This window comes from Hoplias malabaricus, chromosome 6, assembly GCF_029633855.1.
Source record: "Hoplias malabaricus isolate fHopMal1 chromosome 6, fHopMal1.hap1, whole genome shotgun sequence".
Lineage (NCBI taxonomy): Eukaryota > Metazoa > Chordata > Actinopteri > Characiformes > Erythrinidae > Hoplias > Hoplias malabaricus.
In genome coordinates, this window is record NC_089805.1 from 44,610,003 (window position 1) to 44,623,541 (window position 13,539).

At 43.9% G+C, this 13,539-nt stretch overlaps 1 protein-coding gene across 1 annotated transcript; it reads left to right on the plus strand.

Annotated features, from left to right (window-relative positions):
• Positions 1-809: 809 nt before the first annotated feature.
• On the plus strand, positions 810-8,338 carry polr3gla (RNA polymerase III subunit GL a). Its single transcript, XM_066675150.1, has 8 exons — positions 810-1,214; positions 1,843-1,961; positions 2,319-2,448; positions 3,905-3,973; positions 4,083-4,139; positions 5,094-5,164; positions 5,684-5,815; positions 6,888-8,338. Exons 2-8 carry the CDS (start codon positions 1,848-1,850, stop codon positions 6,972-6,974), a joined length of 660 nt encoding a protein of 219 aa, XP_066531247.1. The 5' UTR covers positions 810-1,214; positions 1,843-1,847; the 3' UTR covers positions 6,975-8,338.
• Positions 8,339-13,539: the final 5,201 nt, after the last annotated feature.

The window sequence follows — 13,539 nt, forward strand, 5'->3', positions numbered from 1 at the left end:
TTGTTGCAGGAAGAATCGTTCACTTCATCCCAGCTTCTGGAACTCGTGGTTCAGCAAACACAAGGTGTGTAGTAGAGACATTGTCTTCAAAATAAAGTGCTATAAAGCAGTCTTTTTCCATTAGGAAAGTTGGAAGCACGGATACACTTCCAAATAAACAGTGGAATGCTGCCTGAATGGAGTATTAGTGCCATCTACAGGGCGAATCGGGTAATGCACTTAGGTTTCCCCTGTTTTGCTCAAGTTTTCTTTCCCTCAAATAAATTATCTCGCGATCCCGAGGTAATTAATGGAAAGAGGGTTAAAACACCAACTTTTTTTAATGCTTAAAAAATCCCACGTCTTTTCGGGGGCTCCGTATTGATTTGACTTTTTTTGCACGCACGCACACTTTTTCACTCCAGAATCCACGCTGTGTTTTATAAATGAGGCCCTGGTCCTTTATATCGTGTCCTCTTCGCCCACGGCGACCCAGGAACACAAACGTTGTAGGGTCACCCACAGGTGACCTTACCTGATTAGGTCTGCGCATGCGCAAAACATCATTCTTGATCACCCTTTGCTGATAGCTAATTTTTTATTGATTTCTTCTTCGAAGATAATTGTAAACAGACACACTCCTGTTTGGAGGAACGGCGCGTGTGTCCCACGTCTTTATTCGTCATGTTTTGTTTAAACAGAAGAATACCTCATCATATATAAGACGGATAACTTCAGCTGTAAATAAACACATTTTTCCCCTGCGGCGGTTGTTAAACTGCAAAGGACAGCGAGGAAAGACTAACTCGTGTTTGTGTCTTTGTAGTTACTCACACTCCAACATTAAGCTCCCCTCTGCTCTAGAAAACAGCTATAAACTACATGCGTCAAGGTCTGCGCATGCGCAATCCAAAATCTGGTAGCGACATTCACTACAGTACATATATCGCATTTCCAACAGGCAAACGCACAGCTCCCACAGAGGGGTCCTAGGGGTGCAGGATTTGAAGGGGGACGCACATCGGCGCGGTACGCGGTGGCACACGTGCACAGTAAACAGAGACCCACGTGGTTGGGTTCAGCTTGGAGTTTTAACAGCTTTAATTGATAACTGAGTTTATTTCTGTAAGAGTTTAAAGGTGAGTCCAGATCACAGCTCCGGGTCTGGGCTGAAGACAAAGGGGAAAAACCACAGAGCGTCGTAGAAACATCTGAGAAAAACAACAAAATCACAGGTAAAGACATCTGCAGTAGTATTTTACACACATTCAAACATAAACTTCTCTATTTTATAAGGAGATTTGAGATTTTGGTGGCCAATCCATGGGCTTGATATAAAGTTGTAATTACATTTAAAACATTGTTAAAAACTGTATGAAAAATGTAACCTGCGTGCTTTTATTTTGGTAACTCATACTCGGACTTGTTATAACCTTGTAGTAACTTTTATAAACATTGTTTGTAACTATAAAATAATGGGCATGGTTTATTTTGGTGTATAATTTGCTTGTTATAAAGGTGTTATAACTTATAAATATTGTGTGTCACTGTGTAAAGCATGTAACTGGTGTGCTCTTATTTTGGTAACTACTGAATGGGTTTGATATAAAGGTTTAATAACATAGCAGTTGTTTGTAACTGTAGAATGTTAATACATGCTTTTATTCTGGTAAATAATGGATGAGCTCGTTATAGAGCTGTAATAACACTATGTGCAGCTGGAATGACATTTCTGATGACTTAAGATGATAATTACTTATATATTAATTAAAGTAACGTGTAAGTCGTGTGGAAAAGCTAAAGCTGTGTAAAATCCCCGTGTTCTGTTCACTGTAATGTGACGATGCCTGTGTTTTTCTGTAGGAGTCATGGCAGGACGAGGCCGGGGAAGAAGTCTGTTTACCTTTAACGTCGATTCTCTGGGTTTTGGACGAGGAGACGCTTTACCCAGCAGCGCCCACGCCCCGTCCCCTCTGTACCCCGTACGTGGTTCAGTCCAACTACAGCCAAGCTTAGGGGCCACTGGTCTCTTTAATACTTTAATCAGGAAAAACGTAGTGTTTTTATATCCGTATTTTCCCATATTTCTCCATAGAATGAGATATTATAAAAAGCATATACAACAATATGGTGTAGTAACACTAACACTGAACAGAGGTCTGGGTGCAGTCTGTGTGTGTGAGTCGCTGCTGTGCAGTGATCAGTGGGAGTTAAACCCCAGAGCAGAGGGATGTATGTCCTGTGGTGAATGAACTGTGACTGTTACGCTGTGTGATGCAGCTGAGGTGATGGTGTTAGTGTTAAATGTCTAACCGTCTGTTTCCATGTTGTGATTGTAGCCGATGCAGTTCAGGCCGGTTCCTCTTCACTCCGGGGAGGAGGTCGAGTACATGCTGGCGCTCAAACAGGAGCTCAGAGCGTCCAGTAAGAGTCTGCCCTTCCACATCCACCCCGCCAGGGCAAAGAGAGGTGAGCAGCGCCGAGGGTTACAGCCGAGAGGCCGGGGTTACAGTGGAAAAGTGTGGGTTACTGTGGAGAGGTGATAACGTTCATGCAGACAGAGCCCTTTATCCCGGGTCAGATCTTATCGCTCGAGTCCTGAGTGGTCTCTGTGGAGTCGTTATGCGCACAGAGACTCAGCTCGTCTCTGGTCATTGACTGGATGACTGTGCGTTTGCATTTAAATGTGGAGGAATGTGGAACACAGTGGAAGAAATGTCCTCAAAAGCATGGTACTCTAAAGGTTGCCTTTGTGGACAATAAGTGCCACTGTGAGCCCCACACCCGAGTCCAGAGTCACAGCATTAGAAAACTGGGTACCCCTTTAAAATAAGTCTAAACTTATAATAGTTCATAGACGGTTTAAAAGCCTGTTTATTACATGGTTATTAATAAGGCTGTAAACACTTTAAAAGTCATTAATAAAAATGTAACACAGAGAGATGGTAAGTGCGACAGTGACCTCCTTTTTGTCTAAAACTGAGTCAGAACGAACTGAAAATATCAGGAAGAATAAGCTCAGACCTGAGGGTGAGAGTTTAGTCATTAAGGTTAAGGTTCACCACATTACGGCTAATTCATTAAAGGGTTAAACTCATTTGTTAATATGTGCTGGAGCTGACGGGGTTAATGCTGACTGGTGGAGGAGACAAACCCGTCAGTATCTGGCGAGATCTGAGTTTTAACTGTAGATGGACTAAAGGTCACCATCAATCTCTGTGTAATAACTGATTATTAATTACTAATAACATATTAAGACATAATTAATAACCATTAGAAAACCATGTATATAATTTAAGTGTATTCTACATCACAACGACATTTACAAAGCAAACAAAAACTCATGTCACGACAGCATTAAGAACACAATTCACTGCACTGAAACGCCTCGGCCACAAGGGGCACTGTGGGCGTCGACTTGTTGTGATTGCACCAAAAGCCTTAGCAAAGCAAGACACAGATGTCAAAGATGGAGAGAAGCGGTGGATAGAAGTTCATATACCAGAACGCTTACTGTGTCTGTAATCAGGTCCCCAGAGGCCAGCTTCTTTCCACCGCCTCTGTCCGTGTTCCGGTGTGAGCTGCCCTCACTGTGGTAAAGCTAGCCGCCGTTTGAGAAACACAGTTAAACTAGCCTCACGTCAGGTTTCAGTGCGCTGAAGATCACACTATTACAAACTATTAATTACATTGAATGTATGTAGTATTTATTAAATGATTAAATGGTTTTATTTTACTACAGATGTCATTTAGAGCCTTTTAGAACACACAGTAGTTCAGTCTGGGACCACACCGCAGTCTGACTCTCAGATCTCATCAGAGGTGCACCTTACACAGAGAAGGGGAAGTGTTTGAATGAACACAGGCTGCTTCTGTTTGGGGAAAACATGCTCCGTTAAAGTCACAGTGTCTGTGTTTGTGACAGATGTGGACCGTTACTCTGATAAATACCACAGCGGAGAACCGAAGAACAACAGCATCGAGTGGAGCCCAGGTCAGTCACCGAGACTCAGTAGGACGTCACTGTGGACAGAGGCTGATTGTTAGATTGGGACACTGCTTTAATATGTGTGTTTTACGTTGTGTGTGTGTGTTGATTTCAGACTGGAGTCGACTGCCCAAAGAGCTGCGCATCAACATGCAGAAGTCACGAAAAGGCAGTGAGTGGATAACTGTCATTAAAGCAGGGCTCCAGACTCTCTCTGTTAGAACTGCACAGAGCTGTCTGTCGGAGTCCAAACGTTCTGCCAACTCCAGAACAAACTTCCAAAGGAGTGCAGCATCGTCTTAAACTACGGGAGCATTTTAGAGCCCCTTGTTTACACAATACAAGATTTCTTACAAGATTTCCCTCTCTATCATAGGCTTTTCTGTGCTTCATAACGTTTATAACACTTTCTTTCAACCGGTCGTGTTTGATTTTGTGATTAACCCTCACTCAATATTGAGTTCAGTTCTGAATCCAGTTCCTCTGGAGATTTGATACAGGTCTAGAGCCTCTTAGACAGACGTTCTCCTCCACCTCACACACACACACTCTACACTGTAAATGTTACAGTAAAATACTGGCAGCAGAGTTCCCAGGCATTTACTGTATTTTTACAGGAACACTACTGTATTTCAAATTTACAGCATATTACTGTAATTGAGTATTACAGTAAAATACTGTAGCAGACTTGCTGTAAATTTACAGCAATGTTTTACAGTGTACTGTTAAACGCAATGTAGATACACGGGCGGAATGAGATGTTGTTGCATGGTCCACAGTAACTTTACATCCTCAAAATAATAACGAACCTTGTATTATCAGGCGCATGGTGCAGTTTCTATACTTACCGTTGCCATGGGAATCAAAGAGGGTGCAGCATTATGCAAGTAATGCACTGAATGAGATAGAGATCAGCCAACCACAATAATGTATTTCACAGACACCAGGTTTTACCGCCGCACTGTCGTCACAAGAGCATCGCAGAAGGGCTTTCCTTTCATCCCCGGGGACGACGGGACATCGTTAGCCTGGAGCCCTGATTAAAGCCCTATGAACACTTTGATTGTGTTACACACTTCTGGGACAGTAACTCATCATAACCCTGTGTTTATGAATGTGTCCACAGAGGCCAGGCCGCTGGTGAAGCCGAAAATAAAACCCACGGCGCATAAAGAGGAACTCATCCAAAAACTAGAGGTGAAACATCACATCTCTTTATTAAAAGAGTTATAGACGTCTCTTCTAATGAGCTACTTCTCTCAGAAATGTATAGTTTTATTATCTGAAAAACAGTGCACTATTTTAGTTGCGAAACCTTTTTCTTATGACTTACACTGTTCTAGTCCCGCCCTCCCCTACTCCGATTGGTTCGCTTGAGTGAGAAGGGGGCGTGGTGGAGTAGCCTAAAATCTTCTGATTGGACGGTCTGACTGTAGCGCTACCGTTATTGGTCGATAACCTTCTCTGTAAATATTTAATTGGTCAGTCTGCACGTCAGTAGTCCTTGTTTACGTCAGGCAAAGCTCATGTACCCACCCTCATCTCGAGCAGCTATGCCGAAACGTAAATGTAAGTTCTCGGATGAATTAAAAAAGAAATCCCCATGTTTTGTGTAGAAAATAAAGGTGTAAAGGACCTAAAAGCACACATAGGTTCAGCTGAGAATACAACGGCAGCGAGGGGCGAGAGCTAACTGACCATATCTCATTTCACCAGACTCTGGAAAAGAGAGAGGAGGAGCACCATTCTGAGGAGGAGGAGGATGAGGAGAAGAAGAAGAAGAAAGCAGGAGAGGAAGAAGTACAGTCTGAGGAAGGCGAGGAATATGATGAAGAAGAGTTTGAGGAGGTGAGTTTGAGGACACTTTCTGAACAAGGTCTGATCACGTGCTGTGATGTTAGAAATGACCAATTCTGACCCCATCAAAATAAACCTCTAGGAACGTCCCGCTTTGTTTGACCGTGGTCATTACGTCTGCGAGACATCACGCTGTAAACAGGAGAGTAACGAGGGCCACTCGGGCCACGGCAGAGGCTACAGGAACAGTGAGGCTGGGGCACTGGCACGGCTTGGCCACTAGAGTGTGTAGTCATGGGCCCTCGGTGACAACTATATCGTCGCTGTCCGATGTTTTGTTTACTACATCAACATGACATCTGTGCTTCACTCTGTGGGGAAGTTTCATTTCCTTCACTTTTAAAGCTGCTATATTGGAGATACATGTTTTGATTGGACAGTGACGATATGAACCTAAGAGGGGGTACGTAGGTATATGATGCTGACTGAGTCCAAACACTTGCTACTGCATCTACAATAGACGAGAGACGACCCAGACTGAGCTCTGGACTGCGGGAGAGCTTGTCTAAAGCAGAGGATAACCCAGGTGAACCTGAGAGCTCTTATGTACTGAGGAGCAACTCTGTCTCCCTCTGGTGGCCCAGATGGTAGCCTTTTCCACAGTGGTCCAACTGTTGGCTGTGTTCCTGCTGTTCTCTGTTAAAAGTGTAATGTGTCACAGTTGTTGTGTGTGTGAACACTTTACACAGACTTTATTCAGGCTTTATTAAGTCTGAGTCAGCACATGTGTGAACAGAGCCGCCAATGTCCCGGAGTATCTGCTGCACAGATGCAGGTAGGGGTCAACTCTGACCTCTCCAAACTAACTCAGATGCAAACACAGTGCCTCTAACAGCACAGAAAGACTTGGGAATCATTTCTACAGGAACAGGAGACACAGAGCACACAGAGAGCTCTGATTCTGCTTAGGTTTTTTCACTTCGCGCAGTGTGAATATGCATGCACCAGGACTCCTCTATCAGCAGATTAAAACTAAGAAAAAAGATAACTGTTCCTGTCAAATTCTATCCCACATGAAAGTGGTTTTAAGCATCTTTTCCAAACTTGTCTGTTGTGTTTTTAGGAGACGGACTACATCATGTCTTATTTTGACAACGGAGAAGACTTTGGAGGAGACAGCGATGACAACATGGATGAAGCCACCTACTGAAAACCTCTCTGGATATTTTACTTTATTTATTGTAGGTCTCTTACACAGGGAGGGTGTGTGTGTGATGGGGCGCTATTTTTATTAACCAACCGAGACTGGGAGGTTTATGCTGCTGTGGTGTTTTATTGAACACATCTCAAGCCCTTTGTCTTTAGTTTTAAAAGGCAGCTGGGACCACTGCTGCTACCACACTGCTGCTATTTTATTTACATTACTTGACATTGTATGATATTGTGTGGCCAAGTGTTCGTAGACACCTACTTTTCCAGTGCTTCTTCTGAAATGAGGGGCGTTATTCAGGAGTGTGTGTGTGTCTTTGCTGCAGCACCAACTTATTCTTTTGTGGAAAGGCTGTGCACAGGATGATGGAACATTGTGGTGAGAATGTGATGGCCACCACAACAGCACGAGGACAGGTGCTGATATTTGATGATTGGCTCTGGATCAAAAGCACCACTCCAAATCATTCCAGAGGTACAGTACGGAGCTCCGTCTCCCTGCCGTAGCAGTTTATCTCCATCAAGTCCATCTTGACCCAGGGCATGGTGCTGACCTTAGTCACATGTGCAGCTGCTCCAGAGATTAATATCATTCCTTTCTTACAAACAGCCAGTTCTCAGTTGTCTGGGTGCTTAATGAGTGCACATTAAAGCCCCCGAATTCACTGTTTAAAAACATTTGGCCATATAGTGTTATACACCATGGGACTGGGAACTATTGGGAACATGGATATTTCTAACTGGTGCCTATAAATGTGTCCTTTGTGCATCTTATTGTTTGGTAAGTGATGTAAGTGGCAAAGCTGATTTGAAAGGAAGGAGTTTGCAGACAATCTTCGGCAAAAAATATCGTGATTACACAAGGCCTTTTCTTCTTCTTATTATTTTTTAATTATAATATTTTCTATTATAACATCATTGATTTAAAGCTTGAGTTATTAACCTGTAACTTAAAGGAGCAGTCTGTCTTTTTCATCAACAGAAAGTAGCTAATATTATTTATTTATATTTTATAAAGTGCAACCTACATAAAAGTTTACACTCTACAGAGCGGGTCACCCACAGGGGGATAGCCATATTTAGACCAGGTTTAAAACAGAAACTCTGCTATATTCAGGTCGGTATAACAGCTGTTATAACATTAAAAAAAACGTGATAAAAGTTGGGAGTGTTCACCTTCACACTCTTGGAAGGAAAATGTAGTGTGATATAGAGTTCTCCAGCAGGGGGCAGACTGTACTTTAGTAATAGAGGTGCACCTCTCCTGATTGTGAGATCTGGAGTGGTGGTGTGTGCTAATGGACAGTTAAACAGATTTGTGATCTGTTGAAGTCTAATTACTGATTCATTCCTTGTTTCAGAAACTGCATCATAATAAACTGGATTAGTTTTAATGTGCACAGGTCTCGGTTGATTTTAATTTTAATTTGTAGCTTATAAAGACTGCATTATCTAATAATCTACACTCACTGTCCATTTTACCAGCTTCACTGATCACACAGGTATTATGTAGTTCTACAATAACAGACTGTAGTCCACCTGTTGCTCTGCATACTTTCCACCTGTTCTTCAGCGCTCAGGACCCCCACAGAGCAGGTGTGATATGGTGGTGGATCATTCTCAGCGCTGCAGTGACACTGATGTGGTGGTGGTGTGTTAGTGTGTGTTGTGCTTCAGACACAGCAGTGCTGCTGGAGTTTTTAAAGCTCTCAATGAGTGACTGTGTGTGAGGAGTGTGGTGTGTTCTCTCTGTATCTGCGTGGGTTTCCTCCGGGTGACTGTCTGTGAGGAGTGTGGTGTGTTCTCCCTGTGTCTGTGTGGGTTTCTTCCGGGTGACTGTCTGTGAGGAGTGTGGTGTGTTCTCCCTGTGTCTACGTGGGTTTCCTCCGGGTGACTGTCTGTGAGGAGTGTGGTGTGTTCTCCCTGTGTCTGCGTGGGTTTCCTCCGGGTGACTGTCTGTGAGGAGTGTGGTGTGTTCTCCCTGTGTCTGCGTGGGTTTCCTCCTGGTGACTGTCTGTGAGGAGTGTGGTGTGTTTTCCCTGTATCTACGTGGGTTTCCTCCGGGTGCTCCGGCTTCCTCCCACGGTCCAAAACGTCTGTAGGTTGATTGGCCGGGTGTGTTCCTGCCTTGCACTCAGTGATTCCAGGTAGGCTCTTGACCCATCGCGACCTGGATCTGGATAAGGGTTACAGACAATGAATGAAAAATGATTAATGATAAATAAGCCACAGTCTCAGACATAGCTCTGTTGATGTCAATGATGTTCACACACGGTCTCATCTTTCACACCTCGTTTTTCAGATGTTCTCGAAGTTCATGTAAATTTTTAAAGACGTCTCAGTGTACCAGGAAACGTTTTGCCAGGAAGTGGAGTGATACCTTTTGAAAGTGCATGCCCCTCATCCACTGAATATGTAAAACAGCACGTCGTTTCTGTGCAGATTCATGCACGTACACACACATACACACCGCTATTTTCCATCAGTGAAGGAGAAAAAACATGTTATGCAACACAGTGAAGGGCAGGTGGAGAACACCGTTCATCAGACAGAGCACAGAGGTGTGACCTTGGTGCACCAGCCTCCATTCTCCAGAATGCATACTTTTAGATGTAGAAGCTGGAACTGTACCACTTTAAGGCGGAACAGAAAAATGGCTATCAGCTCCGATGTGATCGTTGACCTAAGGTCACTCCAGAATTCGAGTGAACGAGCTGCTGCACAAAGGGGACCTTATGTGCCATTCCTCTGTGTTAAATTAACTGATAGAAAGTTAGTAAGGGTTAGCTGCAGCATAAAGAAATTAGAAAATCAGATTTGGTGTTTGGAGCTGTTTTATAGAGATAAAGAATGAGTGGAACACAGTTCTGTTTCTTAATGAAACGTCTGTGACCTGCTTTGGTCCAAACCCCACAGCAGTGTTCTCCCCCTGTGTAAACAGCCCCTGTTCAGAACGCCCGCTTTCAGCACCTGTTCCTTTAAATGTTAATGAGCCGCTCTCTGTTCACCCCGACCCCGAGCGCACAGCAGTGAGGAGCGAGGAGCAGAAGCTCTGGTTTTTAGCTGTTTTCACTCTGTTCTCTTTCTTCTCCGTTCTCGTTTTCTCCATTATTACTCAGTGCTCTTATTTCTCCGCCCTTGTTGTGTCAGTTTTGCTGCGTTTAACCTCATCTTTGCGTTCTCACATTAACAAGGGTCCAGCGCTGTGATTGGACAGGTAGGTCCTGCGGTGTGAAGGGGCGGGGCATTTCTAAAGGTCAGAAGTAGAGCAGAATCAGAACAGCTCCTTTTATCTCACGTATATCAGAAAACTGATTGGATGGGTCTTGTTTCACAGTGTGTGGGTTGGTGGGCTCCAGATAAACAAGAACATAAACTTACATGTCCAGTGCATGTTCTTCTTACAATGTCCCATTTCATAATAATATACCTGTGGGTCCATAGAGCTGGAGCCTGTACCCTTTGGAGCGATAGCGTGAGAACGCTGCTCTATAATCACAGGCTTAGGAGAGGGCTGGAGTTAATTGGCAGCAGAGCTTTGTTTACCTGCGTATGTCTTAATGACCTCAGAGCCATCAGAGAGTGGAGGAAGGTTAAGGGAAAAGTTCACCTTTTTCTCATGAGCCTTTCTAATCCTGTACAGTGTGATTTACAGGCACCTCTGTTTGTAGAGTGTAGTTAATTCATTTTGATGCTAACTACGCTAATAGGCTAATGCCTTTTTACTTCTTTCTGTTTCAAAGCACTCCCGTTTTCGACTTGGTTTTTAAAAAATGATCTTACATCGACAGGACACTGGACACAGTCTGTGTTACTGGTTAGCAACTTAGCATTTAGCAACACAAGAGGGAACACACATGCAGTGGGTGTGCCTCAAGATGGCGAATGTAATGGAAGAGAGCAAAGGCCTGTGAAACTAATAGAAGCTTTAGCCTCCACAAATGCCTTTTCATTAACTACAAGGGCAACAGTTTCTTTAGGAGGAAAATCTGTGTCTGTGTCGGCCGAGGAGCATGTTTACATTGTGCAGAATATACATTTTGCAAATTTGGCACAGAACTCTCTGAATTGCCACAGTCTTGCCATTTTCTTTCATATTGTCTTTATTTATTTATATATTTATATTTATACCTCACTTAAAGTAATCTCTGGACACTTTGTAACTCAGAAATTAATCATAACTCCAAGTCTTCATCAGTTTTATGGTTACATTCTATGACTGTGAATGAATTATTATGTGGTATCTTCAGTGTGACAGATTATCTTCACACACTCACCCAGTCAATCACACAGTCATTCACACACTCACACCTGTGGACAGTGTCACACACTCACCCAGTCACTCACACACTCACCCAGTCACTCACGCACCCTGAACCCCTGCAGTGCTTCTTAATCTCACAATCAAAGTGAGTTGATATCACTTCATAAACGTCTTGAAAACTTTTGAATATTAGCAGTAAGTCTGATAATATTCTTGTAACAATCTCAGAATGAGAAATATGAGACATTACAAGTAGGTTTGGGGTGATGTCTCTTTTCGGGTCATGATTCTGTGTGTGTGAACCCTCACAGTGTGCACTGTTCCCTCAGAGGGCTGTAGAGGGCCAGCTGTAATTGCAGTGCAGAGGTGACCAGAGCTGGACACACTCACAGTCAGCTGTGTGTCAGAGCCAGGATCTGGTGTCAGTGTGTGTGTGAGAGTGTGAGTGGGAAATAAATTTACTGCTTCCGACAGTAACATAACCTCTGTTTACTCTGACAGCTCGTCACGTACCACTCCACTCATAATGTTTTTACAATCCCAGCTCACGGTCACGGGGGGTGGGGGGGGGGGGGGCAGTAAACCCATCTAAATCATCACTGTGTGAACAGCCATGTCCCTGCTGAGAAGTGCAGCATGGTTTTAGAGGTCTTGAGCTGGTGAAGGTGGTTGGAAAGCTGGTTACTGAGGCAAATCATACCCAACACTGGTAAGCTAGCTGGTTAACCAGCTCTTGACCAGCATAGCGTATGTTGCATTTGATTTTGGTCATGCGTGGTGGTGCTGGTCATGTTGGTCAACCAGCCTGGTCTAGCTGGGTCCTACTGATTGTCAAGCTTGGTCAGGTTGATCATGCTTGTAGTCCAGCTAAACCATCACATTTAAATGAAAACATACGCTAAGCTGGTTAAGATTTAAGCTAGTCAACCAGCTAGCTAAACTAGCATGACTAGCTTGAGTTTGTCATGCTGTTTTTTTTCAGCAGGGTTATCTCCACAACAGTAATTTTACAGTAGATGAAAAACATCAAATCTTTCTGTCAGATCCACATTCTGACTTTCCTGAACATATTTACTTCCCAACCCTTTTCTGTTGCTGCGTTGGGCTTTAGTGTCACAAACACCCTGCCCCCGCCCCACAGCACTCGGATGTGGAGCACTGGAACTGTGTTCTGAGCTCCATCCTGTACCTTTGGTAGGAGTTGGAGTGGTGTTTGCAATGCAACATCCGTACATCCATTACATAACATCAAATATCCAACATCTCTACAAGCTTTTTAATGATGTTTACGTGGCTGGATGCCATCAAACCCTCACAGCAATGTTCCAGCCTTCGGCGTGAAGCTCTCTTTGAAGAGGAGTCGCTGTCACTGCAGTAAAGAGAGAGACACACTGCCCTTCATTTTAGAAAAATACTGGATGAAAGTGTGGACGAGTGGCCAGAGGGTGTTTATAACCACAATATTAAAATACGGTGTTAAACTACTGTATGAAACTACAGAATTAACACTATAATTGTAGTTGGAATAGAGGGTCCTCTTATGACACATGGACACGGCAGAAGTGTTGATTTCTGCTGTTAAAAAGGACACTCTGTAGGTAAACAACTCTATAACATCAGCTACAGTGGTGAGTGACGCAATGTGTGTGTGCGCGCGCGCGTGTTTATGACACTTCCTCTGTACTCACCATGCCCGTTAGAGTACTAGAACAGCGTGTACAGACAAAACACACACACACACACACGTTTGTTTCCATGCATTGTGGGGACTTTACATAGACTTCCTTCAGACCTCCTTCAACCTTAACCCTAACTACCACCAGCCCAACACTAACCTTAACCCTCACCCTGAACCTACCCCTCAAACATAACGTCACCTTAAAATGTAAGGATACACACTGTGGGGACAAGCTAGTGTGTGTGTGAGTAAACTGGTTTGGGTCCCCAGAATGTGATATATACGTAGTAGTCGCACACACCCACGTCCTCTTGTGGTCTTACTCCAGTGTGTGTATGACTGCATACTCACCGCAGTGTGTGTGTGACTCACGGACACAGACCAGTTTAAACAGACTGGGGACAGAAATATTCTCTATGCATCAGCTTCACGCCGCACTACTTTCACGCTGTGTTTTTATTTCTGCAGTGTGTGTACAGATGTGTGATGTCACGTCTTCTGCACACTCAGCACGTGTGGCAAAGGGCAGGAAATGTGCAGCACAAACCAGTTCAGCAGCCAGTAGCCGAAGCACCCCAGCAATTTACAGATGCCGAGCAGCTCTTGACCAGTAACTGCACTGGG

Excerpts from the sequence above, each read along its gene's own strand:
- polr3gla (XM_066675150.1), top strand. The coding sequence starts at position 1,848 with ATGGCAGGACGAGGCCGGGGAAGAAGTCTGTTTACCTTTAACGTCGAT. Across the intron at positions 1,962-2,318 it reads CCCCGTCCCCTCTGTACCCC|CCGATGCAGTTCAGGCCGGT; the intron begins GTACGTGGTTCA and ends TTGTGATTGTAG. Across the intron at positions 2,449-3,904 it reads CCCCGCCAGGGCAAAGAGAG|ATGTGGACCGTTACTCTGAT; the intron begins GTGAGCAGCGCC and ends TGTTTGTGACAG.